This window comes from Hyaena hyaena, unplaced genomic scaffold (genome assembly GCF_003009895.1).
Source record: "Hyaena hyaena isolate Hyena2069 unplaced genomic scaffold, ASM300989v1 scaffold_397, whole genome shotgun sequence".
Classification (NCBI taxonomy): domain Eukaryota; kingdom Metazoa; phylum Chordata; class Mammalia; order Carnivora; family Hyaenidae; genus Hyaena; species Hyaena hyaena.
The window spans coordinates 1,305,029-1,329,763 of NW_024081028.1; the positions used below are offsets into that span (position 1 = coordinate 1,305,029).

The following is a 24,735-nucleotide window of genomic DNA, read 5'->3' on the forward strand; positions in this document are numbered from 1 at the left end:
TGGGATTTCCCAGCTATCTTCTTGGTAGTGATTTCTAGTTTAATTCCACTGTGGTCTGAGACCATACTTAGTATGATTTCTATTCTTTTCAATTTGCTAAGTTACATTTTTGGACCAGAATGAGGTCTGTCTTACTGAATGTTCTATGTAAGTTTAAGAAGAATGTGTATTCTTGCTGTTATTAAATGAAGTATTTAATAAATGTCTTTAAATGGAGTTATTTGGTGATGCTGTTCAAGTCAGCTATATCTGCTTTTTTTCAGTAGCTGCACCATTTTTCATCCTACCAGTAACGCACAAGGGTTCCAGTTTCTCTGCATCCTAGCAATACTTGTTATTTTCTTTTCTTCTTTTCTTCTTTTTGATAATAACCCTCCTAATGGGTATGAAATGTGTCTTGTGGTTTTGACTTGCATCTCCCTCATAATTGGTGATATGGAGCATCTTTTCATGTGCCTGTTAGCCATTTGTACATCTTCTTCAGAGACATTGTATATTTAGAGCCTCACACAATACTAGCATGTACTGGGTGAACATTAACTATTTGTTGAATGAGGGGCACCTGGGTGGCTCAGTTGGTTAAGCATCCGACTTCAGCTCAGGTCATGATCACACGGTTCATGGGTTCAAGCCCTGTATTGGGCTCTTTGCTGACAGCTCAGAGCCTGGAGCCTGCTTTGGATCTAGTATCTCCCTCTCTCTCTGACCCTACCCTGCTCACACCGTCTCTCTCAGAAATAAATAAAAAACATTTAAAACATTTTTAATAATAAATATTTGTTGAATGAAGAATAAACCTTTTTGGAGAGCAGTTTGTCGGTATCTACAAAAATGTTAAATATATATACCTCTGGCCCCTCAATTCTACTTGTAGGAATGTATTCTGAAGCTATAGTTATATAACCAAACAAAAATAAATGTACAAGGATATTATTTGTAGCATTGTTTGAAATAATGAAAACCTGGAACAAGCTGAAAATATATCTGTGTATGACTGGTTAGATTCTTTATGATATTTAAAAACAGACTGTTATTGTTACAGATAATAAAGGTAATTTATATATTAAGATTCAGAACATACTATATTATTAAATGAAAATGACAGTTTGCAAAGTAGAATGCAGGTTTGCTTTTAAAATGTTTTCCATGTGTGGGGTGTCTGAGTGGCTCAGTTGGTTAAGCATCTGGCCCTTGGTTTCCGCTCTGGTCATGATCTCATTGGTGAGTTTGAGCCCCACATCAGGTTTTGCGCTGACACCTCGGAGCCCGCCTTCTCTGTCCCTATCTTAACTCTCTTCCTCTCCCTTTGAAAATAAATAAACGTTAAAAAGAAATATTTTCTGTGTGTTTTATAAAAAATAAGGTATGTACACTGAACTCTATTGTCATAATGGCAGAGAGAGGGAAATTTACAGGGACCTTTTATTCTTTACACTATAAAGACTTTATTTTTTTATTATTATTTTATTTTGTTATGTATATTTATTTTGAGAAAAGGAGCACACGTGAGAAGGCTTGAACTCATGAACCATGAGATCATAACCTGAGCCTAAACCAAGAGTCAGACACTTAATTAACCAACTGAGCCACCAAGATGCCCCATACACTATAAAGACTAATTTTAAAATTTTCTTTTTAATGTTTTATTTATTTCTGAGAGAGAGACAGCGTGAGCAGGGGAGGTTCAGAGACAGAGGGAGACACAGAATCTGAAGCAGGCTTCAGGCTGTGAGCTGTCAGCACAGAGCCCGACGCGGGGCTCGAACCCATGAACAGTGAGATCATGACCTGAGCCAAAGTCGGACGCTTAACCAACTGAGCCACCCAGGCGCCCCGGTTATACTATTTTTATGATGACAGAAATATACTTTGTTACATAAAGAAGAAAGCAACTGGGAAAATTATCACTAAATATTTAAGCTAATCTTCAAGGCAGTATACTTTAAATTATAACAGCATTGTTTTAGTATTCTTATAATTTTTAGAGTCCTATAATTCAGTGATGTATTTCAAGGGGGAAAATATAGTAGCGTAGTTTTCAGTGAAATTTGGCCTTGTTTCTAACTGGAGGTATTTGTATTTGTTCCATAGCGGAAGTAAAACGTGTAGGAGATACACTTTTGGGTATGGCTACACAGTGTGTCCAAGTCAAGAATGTAATAAAAACATCCCCTCAAACTCTCTCAAACTTGTGCCTAAAGATAAACGTTAAACTCGGAGGGATCAATAATATTCTTGTACCTCATCAAAGGTAAGATACGCTAATCACTTAATTAAATACTACTTTTCATCTTAATTTTTCTATATATTGCCATATCTAATATCAGTGTAAGAAACAATTTTGATGATTCCTGCCATGGGAGATAGGTAGACATTTTAGCTAAAATTTTAAGAGATTCCCTTGTGGAAATCCCCTTTCAACTCTGTTTTTATTTAGTATATACAAATAACTTCTTGCCCCGCTACAAAGTAGTGAGAGCTTTATGTATTTCTCACTGGAGTGCACAGCTTAAAGAATTTTCTCTTTCTTTGATAGTCCTCCTTATTCTGCTATTATGAGGCTGCTCTCTCACTTAGAAAGAAAGGGAAGAATGAAGGATCTTGGGTGGGGCATGTCAATTAAGTGAATCATTTAAGTAAGCCATATCAACTCCCTGCTACATGCAGATGTTACTGTCAGACCATCATCATGTTTAAGAGCTCTTAGGAAGTATGACATAATGACCTAGAAACAGGTGCTGGGCAAGAGACTGAGAATTGAACAACAGATTTCCTTTTAACAGTTGAAGCAACTAGGGCTTTAAAAAACTAAATATCTTGACCAGTATGGACCACAGATAAGCATAAGGAAAGACCCATGTGTATTTGACACAAAATCCCTTTTTTTTTTCTGTTTTTCCGTGTTGTCTATTAACAGATGAGAATCATAAATGAGATGGTATTTGAATCTTAAAGGATATAGTTTTGGGTTTAGTTTGGTTTTGTTGTTTTTTAATGTTTATCTTCTTTGAGAGAGACCACAAGCAAGAGGGGGAAGAGAGAGGGAGGGAGAATTCCAAGCAGGCTCTGCACTATCAGCAGAGCTCAACAAGGGGCTCTCTCTATCTCATGAACCATGAGATCATGATCTGAGCCAAGATAAAGAGTTGGGTGCTTAACTGACTGAGCCACCCAGGCACCTCTTAAAGGATGTAGTTTTTTAAATAAAATGACTGACCAACTACTTTATGACTATTAAGTATTTGTACTTTTGGACACAAGAGGGGAAGTAATAGATTCCCATAATCCTTTTCAGTGAAAAGCTTAATGATTCTTTTTCTCATTGAGAGATTGCATAGTTTAAATGTAAGTAGATTACAGAAAGATTGATACATCCTGGGATTAATATGAGGAAGTTCATCATTTTATGCCTCTTATGAAGAATGCCCACCCTTTGCAACCACCAGCACCAATGCTTAAGGCAGAAAATTGCTCTGAATAAGACATTGGATAGACCTATTGTGATAGCTTTTACTTCATTGAGTTAAGGGTTCATGAATGGAGAGAATAAAAGAGTATCAGAGCTTTGAAGACCTCCTCTGTGCTGTGTCAGCAACTTGTATTTGTGTGGCAGTAGTATGACAGATAAATGAATAACGAAAAAATGAATTATCTAACTCTTTTAAAAAATGTGTTTAAGACCTTCTGTGTTCCAGCAACCTGTGATCTTTTTGGGAGCAGATGTCACTCATCCACCAGCTGGTGATGGAAAGAAGCCTTCTATTGCTGCTGTGAGTGTCATTAGGCAGATTTATCTTGTCTAAAGTTTAGATCAACATTTTGGTTTCAGCTTTTTGAATTTTAATGACATTTTTTTCTTTGAAACCAATTTTTATAAATATATATATGTATATCTAGAACCAATTTTCAACTATTTGGTTGTTGTTGTTTTTTAAAGAATGATCATTCTCTTGGGGCGCCTGACTGGCACAGTAGGTTAAGCTTCCAACTTCACCTCAGGTCATGATCTCTCAGTTTGTGGGTTTGAGCACCACGTTGGGCTCAGTGCTGACAGCTCAGAATCTGGAGCTGTTTCAATTTCTCTGTCTCCCTCTCTCTTCCCTTCCCCTGCTCACACTCTGCCTCTCTCAAAAAAATGAATAAACATTTAAACATTTAAAAAAAAATCAGAATGGTCATTCTCTAGTTTGGGGGCTAAAAGTTACATATATATTTATTAAATTGAGCTTATTAATTGTATTACTCAAGTCTTTTGTTTCCTACTTTATCTATATGACATCTCTGTGATCATATATTTTCAGTTAGTTTTTGTTTAGTTAATGTATTTCCATAGTGTCTTTGTCACAGAAAGATATATTGCATTTTTTTCAATGTAAAATATCTTCTACCTTTGTCCAATCTAATACTTCTATCTGAATTCTTTGTTTTAATACTACCATTCCTGCTTTTAACATTTGCCTTTTTTTTTTTTTTTTTTATGTTTATTTTTGAGAGACAGAGAGACAGAGCACAGGAAGGGAAGGGTCATAGAGAGAGGGAGACACAGAATCTGAAGCAGGCTCCAGGCTCTGAGCTGTCAGCACAGAGCCCAATACAGGGCTTGAACTCATAGACCGTGAGATCATGACCTGAGCTGAAGTCATATGCTTAACTAACTGAGCCACCCAGGCAACCCAACATTTGCTTTTCATATCTTTGCCCACCTCTGTGTTTGTAAAATTTCTTTGTCAGTTCTTTTAAGTATAGTTCTTATAAAGTTCTGAAAGCCAGATGTTTTACCTACCTTGAAATTCCTTGTTTTTTAACAAATGCCAACATTTTGAAAATGTCATCATATTTTAGCCATACGTGATAAGTTTCAGAAGTTAAGCTGTAAGACATTTTACATATTTTTATTATCTATAATAATCTTTACATAAATTCTGAGTTTCAACAACCTGGTATATTTTATTTATCCATGAAAATGATAGTAATCTTAAAATTCTTACTTAAGATTCCAAAGCTATTTTCATTAGTGAAGGAAATTTGCTTCTATCTATGGATAAATTTTATTGCTTTTTATTCTCATAGTTATGCATGAATTGTCATTTCAGATGTCCTAGATGTAGTATTGAGCCACTTCTGATATTCATAAAAATGTTTTTATAGAAGATGAAATTGTTTTGTCAAAAAAAATTCAGAAGACTTACTTTGGATTTGCTATTTTGGGGTCATTTACCAAGAAAGTTTAAGCTTAGTTGAATTCTTTTGGACTTCTGGGCAGTCATTGTCCTAGAAATTTCTACTAAATCCATTTCTACCAAATATCCATTTTCTTTTATTATTATCAGAAGTCTTGTAAATAGAATTTATTATTTCTTTTTGCTATATGGGTTCTATTCCCAAGAACTTAAAGACCAGTGTGAAAAACAAATGTAAGTAATAAATGCCACATAGTATAATAGATATTACTTTAGTAGCAATGTAAATTAAAATGTTGATCACAGAAACCTGATATGTTGAGAACCTTGAGAAACATAGGGAATTGGAATGTAGTGTAACAGATCGTGAGGCTAGTAAGATTTTATGTGGCTTTTTGTGCTACACTCGAACATAGATTTACATGTTAGTAATGAGATACAATTCAGAGGGGGAAAATGGAGTTCTTTTTTTTTTTAATCCATTCTTCCATTGATGGACACTTCCATTGTTTCCACATCTTGGCTACTGTAAATGATACTGCAGTGAACATGGGGTTACAGAGTTCCATTTTTGAATCATGGCTTTGCTATAGATACTATACAGGAAGAAAGAAAAGCTAGAGGCAGAGAGCTGGTTCTCAGCCTCAGCTCTGAATTGAATGATGCATAGACATTTAAAAAATATTTGGGTTCCGGGGGCACCTGGATGGCTCTCAGTTAAGTGTTTGACTCTTGATTTCTGCTTAGGTCACAATTTCATGGTTCATGGGTTTGAGCCCTGCATTGGACTCTGCGGTAACAGCACAGAGCCTGCTTCTGATTCTCTCTCTCTCTGGCTCTCTCTCTCTCTCTGCCCCTCCCCTGCTCATGTATTCTCACTCTCTCTCAAAATAAATAAACATTTTTCAAAAAGATTCAAGTTCCAGCGATTATGCTACAGTAGGTCTATGAGTAAAAGATACAAAGAAATCAAGGGTTTGAATGGATCCACTTTATACTTATCTCCTTTCACTTACTCTCTTTAATAATGTCTTTTTGTTTCTTTCCTTACTAATCTCTAGATATACTAACAACATCTATAAATTAGAATCTTGTTAAATGTAAAGTGCAGGAGCACCTGGTTGGTTCAGTCAATAGAGCATGCGACTCTTTTTTTTTTCCCTAAGTTTATTTATTTTGAGAGACAGAGAGAGAGCAAGTGAGTGAGCACACGGGCAAGTGGGAAAATGGTGGGTTAGAGAGAGAATCCCAAGCAGACTCCACATTGTCCGTGAGGAGCCAGATGCGGGGCTCAAACTCACAAACCGCAGGATCATGACCTGAGCCAAAGTTGGACACTTAACTGAGCCACCCAGGGACCCTGAGCATGTGACTCTTGATCTCAGTGTCATGGGTTTGAGCCCCACTTTGGACGTAGAGTGAAAACTAAAAACAGATTTTTTTTGTAATGTAAAGTTCAACCTACTCATAGGAAAATAGTTTTGTTTGTTTTTAAAGATTTTATTTTTAAGTAATCTCTACACCCAATGTGCGATTTCAAACTCGAAAACCTTGAGATCAGGAGTCACACATCTACCAACTGAGACAGCCAAGTTCCCTAGAAAATAGTTTTTGACCCTATATTGGATATTTTATTCTCTTCTTCACTAGGAATTATTGATTTTTTATTACTTTGAAAATAAACAGTGATAAATAATAAGGTTATAGTAAACTAAGTGAAGTCCATGTGCTGCTTTTTGATTTTTTTATTGTAAAATTCGTTTTCATGGACATTTGATTGTCTTAATTTCTATTTTTCTTTACTTTTTCCAACCTAGGTTGTAGGTAGTATGGATGCCCATCCAAGCAGGTACTGTGCCACAGTAAGAGTTCAGAGACCCCGACAAGAGATCATCCAGGACTTGGCTTCCATGGTTCGAGAACTTCTCATTCAGTTTTATAAGTCAACTCGGTTCAAACCTACTCGTATCATCTTTTATCGGGATGGTGTTTCAGAGGGACAGTTTAGGCAGGTTGGTTGTCTGGGATCTCATCATTCTGTGGTTAAATCAGATACTATGTTTATAATATGGTATCTAGTTCTAAAGTTAGAAGCCTTAATTAGGTTGAAAATTCTCAAAGTCAAAATTTGATGCTGCTTTAGATTTTCCCTTCTAAAAAGTTTACTATGGATGTGTAAGCCTTGATTGCTAAGATCATGCTCTGATAATATTTAAGATATAATAAAGAAGTATATTTAACTATAGGTGATAAGATTAAGAAATCTGGAAACTAAATTATGATCTTACTTTGAAGTATGTATAAGAGAACACCTGACTATATCAAATCTTTCCATTCCATCTCCTCTAGGTATTATATTATGAACTACTAGCAATTCGAGAAGCCTGCATCAGTTTGGAAAAAGACTATCAACCTGGAATAACCTACATTGTAGTTCAGAAGAGACATCACACTCGATTGTTTTGTGCTGATAGGACAGAAAGGGTAATTTTACATCTGTTGTAATGCTGTTATAAGACAGACTTACCTCAGATAGCTCATAGAGCACTTACCAGAGGCTCTCTGCCAACCAAAGGTTCCAATATATAGTAGCAGATTTCAGCATAGCAGATGATGAGTATAAAAGCATCCAAATAGGTTGTTACTTTTTAATTTTCTAGAATTTCTGTTAATGCTCCAAGTATTTAAAACCCTGTTAATGCTTTTTGTTATTGTGAAGAAACTCTTTGTTTTGTTTTTTTGTTAAGGATGGGAAAATCATTTTTTAATTTTATTAATATTTTTTGAGAGAGAGAGTGGGGGAGGGGCAGAAAGAGAGGGAGAGAGAGAATCTTAAGCAGGGCTCAATCTCAGTGACCAGAGATCATGACTTGAGCCAAAATCAAGAGTCCCAGACTCTTAATTGACTGAGCCACCCAAGTGCCCTGAAGCTCATAGTTTTAAAATTGTTCTTTCTATTCCAGTATGTCTTGAATGTTCAAAGGGAATAAGATACATTCATTTTTTAAAATATTTTATAAAAATTAGTTTTTTTAAAAGCTAAGGACTTGGGGCACTTGGGTGGCTCATTTGGTTAAGTATCAACTTCGGATCAGGTCATGATGTCACAGTTCATGGGTTTGAGCCCCACATTGAGCTCTGTGCTGACAGCTTAGAGCCTGGAGCCTGCTTTGGATTCTGCGTCTCTCCCCCTCTGTCCCTCCCCTGCTTGTGCGCATGCTCTCTCACTCTCTCTCCCTCTCTAAATAAGCATTAGAAAAAAAATTTTTTTTAATCTAGGGACTTTCTAGAGTGATTAGTGGAAATTTATGCAATCCAACTTTTAAATAATGCTTCCTTTAAAATTCACAGAATTTTTTTTAAGATTCTATTTTTTGGGGGCATCTGGATGGCTTCGTTGGTTAAGCCTCTGACTTCAGCTTAAGTCATGATCTCACGGTTCATGAGTTCGAGCCCCACATCAGGCTCTGTGCTGACATTTCAGACCCTAGGGTTTGCTTCAGATTCTATATCTCCCTCTGTCTCTGCTCCTCCCATGCTCACACTCTGTCTCTTTCTCACTCAAAAATAAATAAACATTAAAAAATTTTTAAATAAAGGATTTTATTTTTTAATGTCTCCTTTTTTATAATGTGTATTTGTTTTAAGACCGAGAGAATGAGTGCTAGCTGTGGAGGAGCGAGGCGGGGGGGGGGGGCGGGGGGGGAGAATCCCAGGCAGGCTTCACACTAAGCACAGAGCTAGACAGGGGCTCAATCTCATACTCAATCTCATAAACTCTCATAAACTGGGAGATCATGACCTGAGCCAAAACCAAGAGTCAGACACTTAGCCAGCTGAACTTCCCAGACATCCCAGAATGTCTCTTTTTTGGTTTTTTAATGTTTGTTTATATATTTTGAGAGAGAGAGAGAGAGAGCACGTGCACGTGCACGTGCACGTGCAAGCAGGGGAGGAGCAGGGAGAGAAGGAGAGAGAGAATCCCAAGCAGGCTCTGCAGAGCTTAACACAGGGCTTGATCTCAGGAACCACAAGATCACAACCTGAGCCGAAATCAAGAATAGGATGCTTAATGACTGAACCACCCAGGCACCCCAAGATTTTATTTATTTTTAAGTAATTTCTGTACCCAATATGGGTCTTGAACTACCCTGAGATTAAGAGTTGCATGCTCTACTGACTGAGCCAGCCAGGTGGCCCCTCACAGAATTCTTTTTTATATTTTGTAGTATGACTATGTATATTTATAATGAGGAGGAGGTGTAAATATCTAGGGAAATCTGTATTCTTGTCTCCATGCAGCATAGGGAAGTAGCAGTCTTGCTGTCATTTCCAGTGCTCTGTCCCCATCCTTCAAACCATGGAGCAGAGAAATCTGAGAATTGCAAGTGTTAGTGTCTCCTTGGGGGAAGGGTTCAACAGAAAAGACAGAGAGAAGTGTATGTTGGGTTTGGGATATATTTTGTCTTTGGTTACACTCTCTGCCTAACTTTGGGAAAGTGACTTAACATCTCTGTGCCTGTTTCCATCCCAGCAAGGTTTGAGTGATAGTAATTTCTTCCTTATTTTATTTGTTAAAAGGATTAAATAAATAAAAATATGTAATATACCTAAGACAGTGCTTGGCACATACATACGAAGCACACAGTAAATGTTAGTTGGTTGTAGAGTCGTGGTGATGGTGGCAATGATAGAGGAGAAGAAATCATCATAGCAGACATTGTTCTAGGTATTTATTACAAATTTAACTAATTTAATCCTCACAACACTATGAGGTATTTATTATTATCATCATTTTCCACAGGAAGAAACGGGGGCATATGAGGTTAAAGAACAAGGTTACAAAGCTAGTCATTGGTAGAGCCTAGGACTCCAATCAGGCACAAATCAGGCACTCTGGCACCAGAATGCTCATAACCACTATTAACCTCTCTTATTAGAGAGAGAGTAGAGTAGTGTTAGTTTTTTATTGTGGGCTTTGCCCCAAATTTCTACATACATTTTTGTACCTGAAAAACCAGATGTTCCTTCAAAAGCAGAATTAGGAAAACCTAAGTTAGATTTAATGATTACTAGCATCTAATGTTTAATCATGCTAGTCCTTCCTTTGTCTGCTTCTCTTTCACCTTTGCTCTAAATACTAATAATAGATGAGAGGTAATTATAAATGAGGAAACCAGCACAAAGAGGTAAAATACTATCCCCTAGTTAGCACAGCTAGAAACCGGTGAAGCTGTGATATGAACCCATTCTGCCTCTGTAAGTAAAGTAAAACTTTATGTATGTTAATTTGATTTGTGTATTAAGAACAGGCATAATTTAGTTGATTATGAAGTGTTTTCTTTTTTTTGTGCTTAGTGAAGGCTAGCTATAACATAGCTACACAGCTATAACTCATGCCACTACCTGATTGTAGTCCCTTGCATGTAGAAAGAATGTCTGAGTCAATAAAGTAGTTTTAATTTGCTAACCTATAAACCTAGACTTAGAATTACTGGTTTTAAATGTTAGACATACAGAGGTAGAGGTGAGTATACATATGCATTTTAAAGTGTTTTATTACAAACCTTTTGGGGCTCCTGGGTGGCTCAGTTGGCTGAGCGTTCATCTTCAGCTCAGGTCATGATCTCACAGTTCGTGGGTTCAGGCGCCACATCGGGCTCTGTGCTGACAGCTCAGAGCCTGGACCCCGCTTCAGATTCTGTCTCCCTCTCTCTGCCCCTCACTCATTTGTGCTCACTTGATCTCTCAAAAATAAATAAACTTTTTTTAAAAAGCCTTTCACTATCAGAAATTTTGAGCCATTTCAGTCATATTCGCATCGTCTCCATGCATAATGTTGGCTTCCTTACAAGATGTTGAAACTGCTAGTATGAAATAAAAGGAATAGGGCCTTTGCAGTCAGTCCCATATTTCACTACCAGTCCTGTCCTTTATTGTGTGCTGTTCAGCAAATTATTTCATATTCCTGAACCCAGGTTTCCCAAACAGGTGAGAATAATACCTGACTCATGGGATTATTAGGATTAGAAATAATGTATGGTAAGTGCCTGGCACATGGTGACTACTGTTGATGTTATCAGCATTCTTGCTCTCTAAAAATATAGTGTTTTCCAAGGAAAATGCTAGTTTCCATAAATTACACATTCAAGAGTGCCTGCTGTTCACAGGTACCATAAGTTGGAGCAGTTAAAGTAGATTTGGGTTTTTTGGTTTTTATTTTTATTTCTTTTGGGGGAGGGGGAGAAAGGGAGAGAATCCCAAGGCTCTACAAGGTCAGCATACAGTCTGTTGGGGCTCAATCTCCCAAACCGTGAGATCATGGCCTGAGCTGAAACCAAGACTTGGAGATTTACCTGACTGAACCACCCAGGCGCCCTAAAGTAATTTTTTAAAAAATTTTTTGTGTTCCACCCATGTTGGGATCACCTGCTAGCTAAGCACCAACAGACACTAGTAACTCTTTGTTGTTTATCAGCTCTCACTTTCAGCACCATGTAAGAATAGGAGCCAGGATATGGGAACCAACTTGACAATAAACTATTTAAGAAAAAAATTAAAAATAAATTTAAAAAAAAAGAATAGGAACCAGGACTAGAATAAGGTCTGCTGTTCATGCCTGCTCAAGTAATATTTCAAGCTAAAAGTAGTGAAACACAGGATCAGTCTATTATATTTACACATTTTTTAAAGTGCTTTTAGATACATTCTTTACCTTTGTCTTGTTTGTTTAAACTTTGACCAAATAATCTAGGTTGGAAGAAGTGGCAATATCCCAGCTGGAACAACAGTTGATACAGACATTACACATCCATATGAGTTTGATTTTTACCTCTGTAGCCATGCGGGAATACAGGTAAGCCTACACTTCCGGTGAAATGTTCTAATTCAAGAACTTCCATTCTTGCGTATGTTCTTTTAATTGAGAGAAACACTGTTCTCTGCACTCTAAATTGTTTCCATATGAAATTAGATGAAACTTACAGTAAATAAATTTCTTCCCCTTTCTTACCTTGAGGGGAGGGGCTTACTTCTAGTAAAATACCAGAATATGAGTAGTTTAATAGAATGAATCTCTCCAAACTGGGTCCTCAATTTAACCTGAAACTTCAAAAATGTTAAAGTACTTGATTCTTCCTTTGACAGTTGCTTCTTTTTTATAATATTACTTCATAGAGAACTTCGGTATTTATTGGCAGATATTGAGCATGTGGAAGTTTAAATAAATTTGCAGCTTTAAGTTTCAATGAAATAATTTTAAGAACCTTACTTTTTTCATAAAATCACGTTATTAATCTGTTAGCTTTATTACTTAGTAGAACATAAGCTTTATTTATTTTAAATGAATCTTCTCTTTCATTTATTTAGTTAGTTATTTTGAGAGAGCGAGAGCGTAAGCTTGAGTGGGGAAAGGGTAGAGAGAGATGGGGAGAGAAAGAATTCTGAGCAGGTTCCAAGTTGTAAGCGTGGAGCCCTATGTTGGGCTCGAACTCATGAACCGTGAGTTCGTGACCTGAGCCGAAGTCTGACGCTTAACCAACTGAGCCACCCAGATGCCCCAAACATAAACTAATTCAGTGCTCCTTGAACTTCTCAACAACAGGGTGAACCCACATTCCGAGGATGCCTGACAAAATGTCAAATATTTTAGGTTACTTGCCATTGATTAAAACAAATTTCAGGGAAGATGCACTATACTGAACAGCTGTATCTTAAAGCTTTGTATGTCCCTCATACACTAACCCTTGTTCCACTCTTAACAGCTTTAAAATTATTATCCCACTCATTCATCTGTGTTTTTATATCTGCTTCTCTTCACAATCAGTGTTAAACATTTCCACTGTGGGTGGTAACAGTCATTTAGCAAAACAAAGTTAAAAGTACCTTCCAGAAATAAAATCTCTGGAAATTGGAGCACATGTTTTTTAACCTAGTGTCTCTGCCCATGTGTCCCACGGAACACTACTGCTATGACTCCTCAATAAATATTACAGGAAAGAAAAAAAGATGCGCTGTTCAGATGAATTCTGGAGATGCTGGTTAAACAGAATTTTTTACTGTAAATTTTTGTATACCACTGATAGGCAAATAAATGGTCATTATGAATCTTAAAGACACAGGTATTTCCATAGTTTATTTAACCAGCAGTTTTAGGGACCAGTCTTCTTTTAGGACCCTAACCTGAAACTTTGTTCTAGTCAGCAAGTAACCAGGAACATTTCACAAGGACTAAAGATGTTTTTTTACACATCTCGTCACCTTTTTTAGAATTTTCAAACTTCTCAGAGATAAAAACAGGAGTCTTTGTTCTGTTTTGTTTTAGGAGTCTTTGTTTTTTGCCAGCCAAAATTAAAAACCCAATCATTTCTAACCACTATAAAAGAATATTTTTTCATGTCATTATTTTTAACTTTATCAGTGATTAACAGACCCTTCAACAACATTTTGACGAAATTCCATAACTTTTGACTCTTTTATTGGTCTTATTGGTACTGTTTCCTCCTTTCTGCGTTTTATTTTGAGGTAAAATTCCCACTCATTTTTAAAACTTAAGTTTACAAATCAAGTCAAAGCTTGCTGCTTCCTTTCACCCTTTACCAGCCCAGATCAGGCTAGAGCTTTGGTCCTGGTAACTTTGAGTAGAGGTGGGGACCATGGACTGATTCTGAGATACCTCTTTCCCCTCCTCCTTCAGGTACTCTAACTCATCTGGTATTGCTGCCAGTCTGCTAGTATTTAGGAGCTCCTGCTCTTCTGCTCACTTTCATTCCCTTAGGCTCCTAAAACTGTTTCCAGTAATTCTCACCATTCCAGCCCTATGGAGTTGGCAGAGTGGGCCTGTGGGCTCTGAGCTCAGGAAATGTCCAGCTGGGGCATGAGATAAAAGTCTCCCTTTCCAGCGGGCTCTTATCTTTATAATGAATTCTTCTGGAGCTCCCATTATTGTGTCTTCATGGGAGAGAGTATACCTTTCCTCACAACTGCAGTTCCAGGTTTTCACAAAACGTGTAGTCTTTTCATCTACTGGGAGGATGGGAATTAGGTGAGAAGAGGCCAGAGCCAGGGAACTGATGGTAAGACCTGTCCTGACCTGGCTCTTCTCAGTGAGCCCTTGAGGAGAAGTGGCTGGCTCCAAATATTGGTAATTCTTAAGAGTGTGAGATGCCCAGCACCTTTAGTCCTCTCCTTCGGACCCTCGTTGAAATTCCAGGACAGCAGGGGAGTAAAACGCCACCTGACATACTGTTAGAAATGTGTTAACTGAAGGGAGCCTGGGACCCCTCTGAGCCTCCAAGGGAGTTCTCCTAAAGAGATAAATGCTCCCTGTTGAGGAATCGCAGGCAGTGTCCTAAATTAAAATTTCCTGATACAAATCACCACAACTTCAAAGATATCCTTCACTATTGTTTAACAATCCTTTGACTCTTCTTTTTGTTAGCTCTTAATACCATTTTCCATGGGTCTCTAACCTTGGTCTCTTGCCCTGACACTCAGAACATGACCGCTTCCTTTTACTAAGAAATTATAATTTACTAAGAAATTATACGGTCAGTGATGCCTGCTTTCTTCTCTCCTTTCTCACAGGAGGAAATGTTCAGTTATAGTGTTGTTCACATTCACTCTTGCCTGACTCAAGTTGGTCTCAGTTCACCAGTTACCCTTCTTCCTCATCTTCAGTCTATTCCAAGATTCTGATCCCATTCCCTTAGCTGACACTTTCCCCATCCTAATATACAGTTCCTTGATCCTGTATTTCCTTTCAAGTTATTCTCTCATATATTTCTTCCATTTGTAACCAAACTATTCTTAAAACAAGAGCCTAAAGACACTCACTTGAAATTTAAAGAGACAAACAATATTAAGGATATAAGAACAACTGAAACTTTACATTTTGCCAGTGTGAGTGTAAATTAACATGAACATTTTTGAAAACTGTCACTATCTACTGAAGTTAAATACATGCATACTCTATGACCCAGGATCTCTACTCCAAGATAGCCAACAGAAATACATATCTATGTTCACCAAAGGACAGTATGTTAATGCTTATAGAAGCACTGGTCATAGCCAGAAACTACAAACAGTTCAAATGCCCACAGTCAGTAGATTGGAGAAATAGTGTATATTTATACAACAAAATATTCTACAACAAAGAGAATGCTGCAACAATATGGATGGATTTCACAAACAGTGTCAAACCAAGGAAGTCATACCCGAAGGGCACATGTCTGTGATCTGATGATGTGATTTATTATAAAGTTCAAAAGCAGATATAATCTTCAATGTCACCTATAATGTTAAAAGTTCAGTTACCAGGGGCAGGGTAGACAGGATGGTGACCACAGAAGGGCACAAAGGGATTTCTTGATTGCAGTTAATGTTCAACTTCTTGATTTGGGTGCTGGTTTCATGGGTATTTTCGTGGGTATTTGTGAACATTCCTCATTCTGTACACTTATGGTCCATGTGCTTTTCTCTGTGTATTTATATTTCTGTAAAATGTTTACATTAAGAACAGAAGAGACTACAATTGGCTGTGTCCTCTTCAATTTATACCAACCTGCCACTGCTGCTCCTTGAACTCTCCAACATCTGATACTGTTGTCACTCACTCATTGGAACCATCCACCATTTGACTTCAATGCACATTTTTCTCTTTTCATCTTGCCTTCCCATTTGTTCTTGGTTTAGCTTAAGTTTTTAAGTTAAAATATTTATGAGTTTGGAATCTTTTTACAGACACAGTTTTTCTTCTAATTTCCAGACCTTGAGGCTGTTTTTGACTTACACCCTCTCACCTGCCACCCTTCTCTAATCTACTCCTCAACCCTGTAGAATTTACCATCTCACTCTCAGACTTTTCTCATCCTCACTTCCGCTGCTTTGTTCCAGCTCTCATTATTACTTTTCCTCTACAATTGCAGAATGACTGCCCTCATTTAATCTGTTCTCCCTCAGATTAATTAAAACATAAGTAAGACCCTATCATTCATCTACTTAGTGCTACATATCCATTGAAGTTAAAGTCTCATTTTCTTAGGACATCATGCATACTCAAGTCCTGATGTCTACATTCTGCTGTCTTCACTTCTGCTACACCCTCAGTCTGTCTTGCTTTTTTCTCCTATTCCTTCCTCCTTTCCTCTCTTTTCCTCCTCCTCTCTATCTCCTCCCTTTCACATACACAAACACACATAAACACAAGACTGCAGCAATTCTAAACTGTCTTTAGGTAGTTCTCATAGCTCTCTCCTGCCCATGTCGCTCCCTTACCTTAATTATTACTTCCCAAACTTACTCCTATTCATCCTTTAAGACTCATCTTGAGCATCAGCTCCTCCCAGAGCCTTTCTTAATATCCTTTCCCAAGACAAATGTCCCTCCTCTACACTGCCTGAGCACCCTATGCATGCCTCTTTGTGGCATTCATTAGACAGCATTGTAACCATACTTCTGTTTCTCTCCCTCTCCCACTTAGTCTATAAGGTCCCAAAAGACAGAGGCTACTCATTCATTGAGTACTCTATCATTCAGTCAACAGATATTTATTGTGTCTACCTCCTAGAAGATAGGTATTGATGTTAGGTATACAGAGTGAACAAATAAATACAATCCCTCATTTTTATAGTTTATAAGGGAGAGGGGGAGACCTACTAAGTAAGTAATCTCACAAATACATATTTATAAATTGGAATAAGCCTAATAAAGGAAAAGTAAAGCCAGAAAGAGATTTTAGTGGGGACCTGATATAGGTTGGGAGATCACATTTGAGAAATGACATTGAAGATAAAGTGAAGAGGAATAAGTAGGAATTAATCAAGCCAAGAAGGGGAAGAAAATCCCTGCCAGAGGCACATAGAGGCTCTTTGGTAGAAAAAAAAAACGTTATTCATTGACGGAATCAAATGGAGGCTGTGACCGCAGCATGAGGGTAAGTTAGACTAGCCTGGGCTGAATTATACAGGCCTTGTCAGGCAGAGATGAGCACCTGGATTTTAGAGTGCATTGGAAAGCCATTAAGAGATTTAAAGCTGGACATCAACATTATTAGGTGTATGGTGTGTGTGTGTGTGTGTGTGTGTGTGTGTGTGTTTAATTTTTTTTTTTTTTTTGGATTATTTTTGAGAGGGAGAGAGACAGAAAGCAGGCAGGGGAGGGGAAGAGGGAGAGGGAAACATAGAATTGGAAGCAGCTTCCAGGCTCTGAGCTGTCAGCACAGAGCCCGACATGAGGCTTGAACCCATGAACCATGAGATCATGACCTGAGCCAAAGTCGGACGCTTAACCGACTGAGCCACCCAGGTCCCCCTGTGTGTGTGTGTTTTAATTTATTCTTACTGAAATTCAAATTCTACTGGAATCTTGCACAGTGTCTAACAAATGATGCTCAAATACTTGTTAAAGTATTAACTCCTTTTTCTCCTTTTCTCCCTTGCCACTGCCATTTCTTAGTTCAGCTCTTCATCATCTCATGCTCAAACTAATGCACCAGCTTCCTGGCTGCTCCCCTTGCTTTCAGTCTCTTCCTGTTTCTTTTCTTTTTTTCTTTTTAATGTTTATTTATTTTTGAGGAGGGGAGAGAGAGAGAGAGACAGAGTGTGAGCGGGGGAGGGGCAGAGAAAGAAGGAGACAGAATCCAAGGCACAGGGCTCAAACTCACGAACCATGAGTTCATGACCTGCTCTGAAGTTGGATGCTTAACCGATTGAGCCACCCAGGTGCCCAAGTTTCTTACTATTCCTAATCCAACCTCCATGTTATTGCTGTTACTTTAATGAAACCCTAGTCTCATCCCACTAAAGTCTCTCTTGTTTAAAAAAACACCAAAAAAACCAATATGCAGTACTTTCCCTGCTGCCTATAGGTAGAAGTCCAAATTCTGAGGCATGTCATTCAATCTGATTCCAAACTTTATTTTCAGACTTCATCTTTTTTCCTTTGTGCACCATACTCTGCTCATACGAGTCTGTTAGGTATTCCCCCTGTGTTTTTGGTAAGCCTGTTTATTCTTTCTGGCATCTCCTCACCCTAACCACCCAAAAATGGCAAAATCTCACTCTCTCCCCTTCCCCTTGGTGAAGAACCAAGGCTTACCCCCATAATTACTTCCTTTGGTATTCTCATAATACGACTAAGTGCCAGTAGTACTATAGCTTTTATTAGCTTTTTTTTTTTTATTGTAGATGCTGTAACTCCTCTACTAAATTATGTTTTCCAAAAGAAAGGAAACCTTTGACTTTGTTTTTCTTTGAATCTGCAGCATCTAACATAGTATCTAATACAGAGGAACTCAACTAAACGTTCTGGGTTTTTTATTATAGTAAAACTTAATAACAACTTACCATTTTAACCATTTCTGAGTGTACAGTTCTGTCACATTAAGTATATTCATATTGTGTCCAGCAATACCACCATCTGTCTCCAAACTTTTTCATCTTCCTTGATACTCTATACCCATCAACACTTAACTTCATTGCCCTTCCCCCCCACACCCCTGGTCACTGGCAACCACCATTGCCCTTTCTGTCTTTCTGAATTTGACTTCTCCATTTACCTCATATGAGTGATTCATACAGTATTTGTCCTTTTGTGACTGGTTTATTTCATTTAGCATTATGTCATCAAGGTTTGTCCAAGTGTCAGAATTTTCTTCCTTTATAAGGCTAAATAATAGTCCATTGTATATATACCACATTTTACCCATTCTCCCATCATTGGAGCCTTGAATTGCTTCCACCTGTGGGCTATTGTGAATACTACTACTATGAACAAGGGTGTACAGATACCTGTTTGAGTCCCTGCTTTCACTTCTTTTGGATATATACCCAGAATCAATTAAATAAATAGAGTATGTTTTATTTTTACTAATGTACGGAGCTTAGTTATAACTTAGTCCGTGATGAGTATTTATTTTAAATGTTTAAAAATCAACAGAATATGCCATTGCCTTCTCTACAGGGTACCAGCCGTCCTTCACACTATCATGTTTTATGGGATGATAACTGCTTTACTGCAGATGAACTTCAGCTGCTGACTTACCAGCTCTGCCACACTTACGTGCGCTGTACAAGATCTGTTTCTATACCTGCACCAGCGTATTATGCTCACCTGGTAGCGTTCAGAGCCAGATATCATCTTGTGGACAAAGAACATGACAGGTAATATAAAAGCACAACAAAAACACATTCTCACCCAAAACCAAGTATGAGTCAGCATGTTAGGATTTTCTTGTGAAATTTCTTCTAAGTGTTTCCATGTATGTGCCTCTGCCACAAGCTGTTAGAGGACTCAGCAGTCCATATGAAAAGCAAGGATAGGCAGAACTGACTGCCCAAGATAAGGGTTCCATTAAAATGTGCACCTTAGGCTTATTAGTACTAGAATGGTATAGTGATTTAGTTGCTTTACCAGATTAATTCAAGGGAGAGATCATTGCTAACAGACAGAATGATGGTATGTCTGAGATTTGCTTCTAAACCATCCTGGGGAGGTGAGAGAAGTAAAACAAAATTGGCCTTGGGTTAACTATTATTGAAGGTGGGTGATAGAAATGTTCATCAGGTCAGCCTCTATTTTTTAAAATATTTTTAAATAGTTTTGAAATTTTCTGCAAGTAATATTTTTCAAAATTACTGCATCAGAATAGGGTTTGTTCTTGTGTTCATTGCCACTTCTCTTACAGCGCTGAAGGAAGTCATGTTTCAGGACAGAGCAATGGGCGAGATCCACAAGCTCTTGCCAAGGCTGTACAGATTCACCAAGATACCTTACGCACAATGTACTTTGCTTAAAAAGTCCAAGAATATTCTCTGAGAGGAAGAATTGAGAGATGCATTGACATACAGCGTATGTTTCCAGTGGAGTCAGTTGAGTGGGAATGCCTCCAGCCATACAGCAACCAACACTGTGTGGGGACCAGGGTCTGATTTTTATGTTAATATAAGGAAGATTGTTTACTTCATCAAGGAACACAGCACCATTATGCAATATGAAACCAGCCAACTGCTTTTTTGTGCGGTCTCCTTAGGAAGTATCGCCATCATTTTGTTTTCACTTTCTTGTAGTCTAACCCTTTTAATGCCTTTACCTCAAGTTGCTTGGCAGCACAACTATCTTTGCAAAAAAAAGTAAAGAAAAAGTAAATGATGGTTTAAAAAAAAAACACACCTTACATGAATAATCAAAGTGATTGTTCACAATTATGTGTGCAAAAAAAATTAATGTGCATTCATGTATTCTTGTGAAAGGTATCTGTGTATATTTTAAATATATACATGTATACTTCATATGCATATATATCTGGATCTACAGTGATAGTAGATATATATGTGTCTGTATTTTATAGTTCATTCCATCTGGGAGCTTTCTTCCCCTTTTATCATCCTCCTACCACCCCTTTTGTTTCTCTCTACCTCCCTCACCTCATCACCTACATTTTTTTTCCTGATGATGCTACCAGTGACATTCACATGTTCATGTATCTGGTTCATTTGGATATGAAGCATGGCAAACTAGATTTTTATTTTTATTTTGCACGCCCTACTCCTGTCTCTTCTCATACACAATTCTGAGTCCTCAATTCTTGATAATTGCTTTCTTAAACAAAATTATTACACACACACGTGTGTGTGTGTGTGTGTGTGTGTGTATACACACATATATATGAAGTTTCTATGAGAGTGTCTGCCCCCTCCTGCTCTGAACTTACATTTGCCATTTGTGCAATGTGTACATAAGCAGTAGCAATCTTGAACTATTCTCTTAAACTATTCTTTTTCTTTAGTTTGTTAAAGCTGCTATAAATATAAAGCCTTGTCAGAAGTTGTAACTCAGAAATTTCTCTGTAAGTGATGAATTCTAAAGCCTTCTGTTTCTATGGGTATTACATGAAAGTCCCTTACAGCTTTTGTAAAGGGCAAATATTTTAAATGATGGAAACTCTTTAGGGTTGAGGCCTCTGAAATTGAGTGGAAAGAGAGAAGGGGTTGCTGAGGGTTTTTTAATTTTAATTTTTTTTTTTTTTGCTAGTTTACTTGCTGCCTCTCATACCTTAATGTGATTTTCATATATATATTTTTATATATATGTGTGTATATATAAATATATATGTATGTGTTTTGAAGTACAGCTTCCTTTTCTTTTATATTTATTAGAATAGTGCTTTAATTAGAGAACTGTATTGGCAACATCTTTTATAGAAATGTAATCATGTTTATTTTAAGAACTGACAACGTGTTTTGCTGTCTTTTAGTGCAATAAGCAGTTTTAAAGGAAAGGTGTGTCTGTTTGATTTCTTTACCACAGATAGGTGGAGAAACAGACACCTCCATGATTTTAAAAGGGCAAAGTAATACAGCCTTAATTTCAGAAGGAAAGTTTTGTAATTTTTCAAGTTTAAAGCATGTCTTTTAAAAATCCTAATGAAAATGAAGGAAGTTAAATTTCCTAAATGAGTCTGATCTTAAATATTAGAGATAGAGTTGAACTTTAAGAAATGACAGCGAATAGTGGCTCAGTTGGTGGAGCATGTGACTTTTGATCTTGGGGTTGTGAGTTCAAGCCCCGTGTTGGGTGTGGAGCCAACTTTTAAAAAAAATGACAGTGAATAACTTAAGATTTAGAAGACATTTAATTTTTTGAAAATAGATCATGTTTATCGAACAATTATACTGGTTAGGTGCCCGTTTTTATTTATGAAAATGAATTAAGAAAATGTAAAATGATATTTTTAAAACATTTTTTGCCAATTTATCACCAGTATAACTTTCCTTTTAAAATTAGGGTTATGGTTGGCAAAGGAGGTTAGGACTTTGATCATTTTAAATGAGTTAAATCACTGAACTACAGAAAAAGTTTTACAAAACTTTGGTTTTATTGATTTCATTTTAAGGTATTAAAAAGTATTATAGAGCTGTCAAAATCAAGGTCATCAGTAACATTGGATTCAGGGGAGCTTTGCACTTTGTAACTCATAAAAATTACATTTTAATTTCTTTATTTTTTGCACTGGTTCAGAATATAGATATTACAGATTGTTTCCAGTGGGCATTGTTAAACCTTTCAGAATTCCATCTGCACATGATATCAAATGGATTAGCTCTTTAGTTTCTCTCTCACCTGTAATCCACTCTTATTGCCAATTTACTGTATTTTGAGCCTAAAGTCTGAGCCCATATCCTCCAACAGGTATGAAATCTTTTGTTCCTCTGCCAGAAAACAAAGAAAGTACTGTATTTTGTATGTTTATTATTATTGAAGTGTCTGAAATGCAATTTACAACACTGTTTCAAAGCTCTTTACATGAAGTAATATTTGTATAGTCTATACATTTTTTCTCCCAACCCTGCCCCTTTCCTCCAAAAATTTCCTATAAAGCATGTATTTTTTTTTTACATTGAAATTTCACTGAGTATAGTCAGGAACGTAAACAGGAAAAGAAAATAGTTTATCCTAGATGGTAAAAACTTGATTGTTATATGCTTGCTCAGTATGAGTAAAACACCCTCCTTTACCAGTGGGAGCATGTGGGAAACTCTCAGGCCCAGGGAAGAACTGTAGATACCATTTGCGTATTTAGTGCTTCACCTAGATTTCAGTTTGTTTTTCCATGTGCTAGAATGAAACCCATAATTTAAATCTATTTGGAAGAACTTTTACTAAGGAAAAAAAACTTTTTTTAATATAAAGCTTTACCTTTGAAGTGAGTTCTTTTGTAGGGTTTCTTTCTTACGGTTTCAACATTGCTAGTTTAAGGTTGGTTAACTTGAAAGAATATGTATAGTATATTTCTATTTTGCTTACTAACAAATTGGTATATCAAACTTAATTAAAAGGAACCTTGTGCTTAGAATTTTAAGATAAAAGACTAAGTGGCAAATACTTTTGAAATTTGTTTTAATTATTATTGCACTTCTGGTATAGAATTCCTGATCTTTTTTTATTAAAAAAAAAAGATTGTTTTGAATTTAAAGGTCATGAAACTCAACAATGACCTTTCTGTTCCTGCCTTTGCTCACTAAACTATATAATGAATGCTAAATTTTGGTCTGCTGTTTTTTATGATGCATAAGAGTTACTTTAAAATGTCAGTCCCAGCCACTGGTATAATTGGTTTTCATGAGAAGAAGAGTTGGGAGTTTAATGTATATTCTGGATGGCAAATGTGTCTGGGTAAAGTGCTGATACATGTTATTACAGTATCAAGTTACTGGCATTGAGGACCATATATTTATAATACTGTAGCTGCTATATTTATTTAATTAAGTAGAGTCTGACATTTACTGCACTAAACAATAAGGAGATGAGCAGGATTGGAGGCTAGTGTTAAGACACACACCCCTTTTTTTCCTAAATAAGATTAAGAACATGAAATAACAAGGTAACAAAGGGTGCTGCCATTTTAGTTTCAACTTAATATCAGGATTCTCTGTTTTAGAAATGCAGATTTTTACGTTAGCTGTTTTGCAAAAGGGTACCTCAACCTCCTCAGTACTGGTTTTGGCATATTTTCACAGAAGTACAGCTGCCCTTTATTTTTTCTTAATATTTTACCTTTTAACAAGTTTCTCAGAAAAAAAAAGTTCTTATATGGAAATCTACCCGTTTGTAATCCATTAATTTATTTTTCTTTCTAGAAGACTCTAGAAGGGATTCTAGTAGGAATGTACCGGGTGTTTTGGAAGGCACTAGATAAAGATTCATCTCTACTTTCTGGCATAGGGACTACCTAGCCTTCTGAAGACCTATACTAGCTTTCCAAACTAGGTTCTTTGATGACCCACCACTGCCTAATGTTTACTTGTATATGCTGTAATGGATTTTAGCATGACAGACCGCATGGCAGGCTTAAAGGAAAGAAATTCTGAGTTGCCTTTCAGTAGAAATGGCTGGCAGAAGATCTCAGTGTTTAAGGAAGAGGTGAACACACAGAGTGCCAGTAATAGGTCTGAAGTAATTAGATGGATTATATAGGCCAGAAATTAAAGACTGTTGGTAAAGGAATTTGATGAGTGTTTTCAAAAACTAACATGAATTTGCCATGGGGTGGTGATTTTTTTGAAATCCATGAATCTAGCCACTTAGATTCAGCTTAGAATATTTTATAGTCTTGGCTATTCAAATTTGATAAAAATATTTTGCCAAAAGGCTTAACTGACAACCCTGTATATTTTTATTCAGGATCATTAAACCTGAGTTAAATATTTGGTTAAATACTCTATTGAGATGTTCTCCTATTGAGAAGACTGGTTGTTTCTGTCAGTAACTTGATACTTAAATTACCTCTTAGGAGTTATCAGTCAAGCTGCAAAAGACATCATTGGCTTGGCATCTTTATTTTACCTTTTTTATCCATACAAAGTTTCAATCCTTTGCATTCTTGAGACTTCTTAGAGGCCTCCGCGAGTGGTGGTATAACCCTGGCTCTAGAGTCTTGTCTTTATTTTGCTGTTTCCCTCCCACTTGATCATATAAAACACTTTTGTGATTCTGTAGGAGTCAAAAAATAAGCCAAGAATTGATGTGTAAAATCAGAAAGTAAGGGTTTTCTCCAAAA

General features: G+C 36.9%; 1 protein-coding gene across 3 annotated transcripts in view; it reads left to right on the forward strand.

Moving 5' to 3' along the window:
- Window positions 1-21,761, forward strand: part of LOC120244908 (protein argonaute-3) — a 127,465-nt gene extending 105,704 nt beyond the window's left edge. For all 3 annotated transcript variants that reach the window (XM_039251692.1, XM_039251693.1, XM_039251694.1), the window contains 7 exons: window positions 2,092-2,251; window positions 3,680-3,770; window positions 6,998-7,192; window positions 7,530-7,664; window positions 11,935-12,036; window positions 19,140-19,339; window positions 19,864-21,761. In XM_039251692.1, the coding sequence (XP_039107623.1) occupies window positions 2,092-2,251; window positions 3,680-3,770; window positions 6,998-7,192; window positions 7,530-7,664; window positions 11,935-12,036; window positions 19,140-19,339; window positions 19,864-19,972 (992 nt within the window). In that variant the 3' untranslated portion in view covers window positions 19,973-21,761. The remainder of the gene's footprint in view (window positions 1-2,091; window positions 2,252-3,679; window positions 3,771-6,997; window positions 7,193-7,529; window positions 7,665-11,934; window positions 12,037-19,139; window positions 19,340-19,863) is intronic.
- The last annotated feature ends 2,974 nt before the right edge of the window (window positions 21,762-24,735 follow it).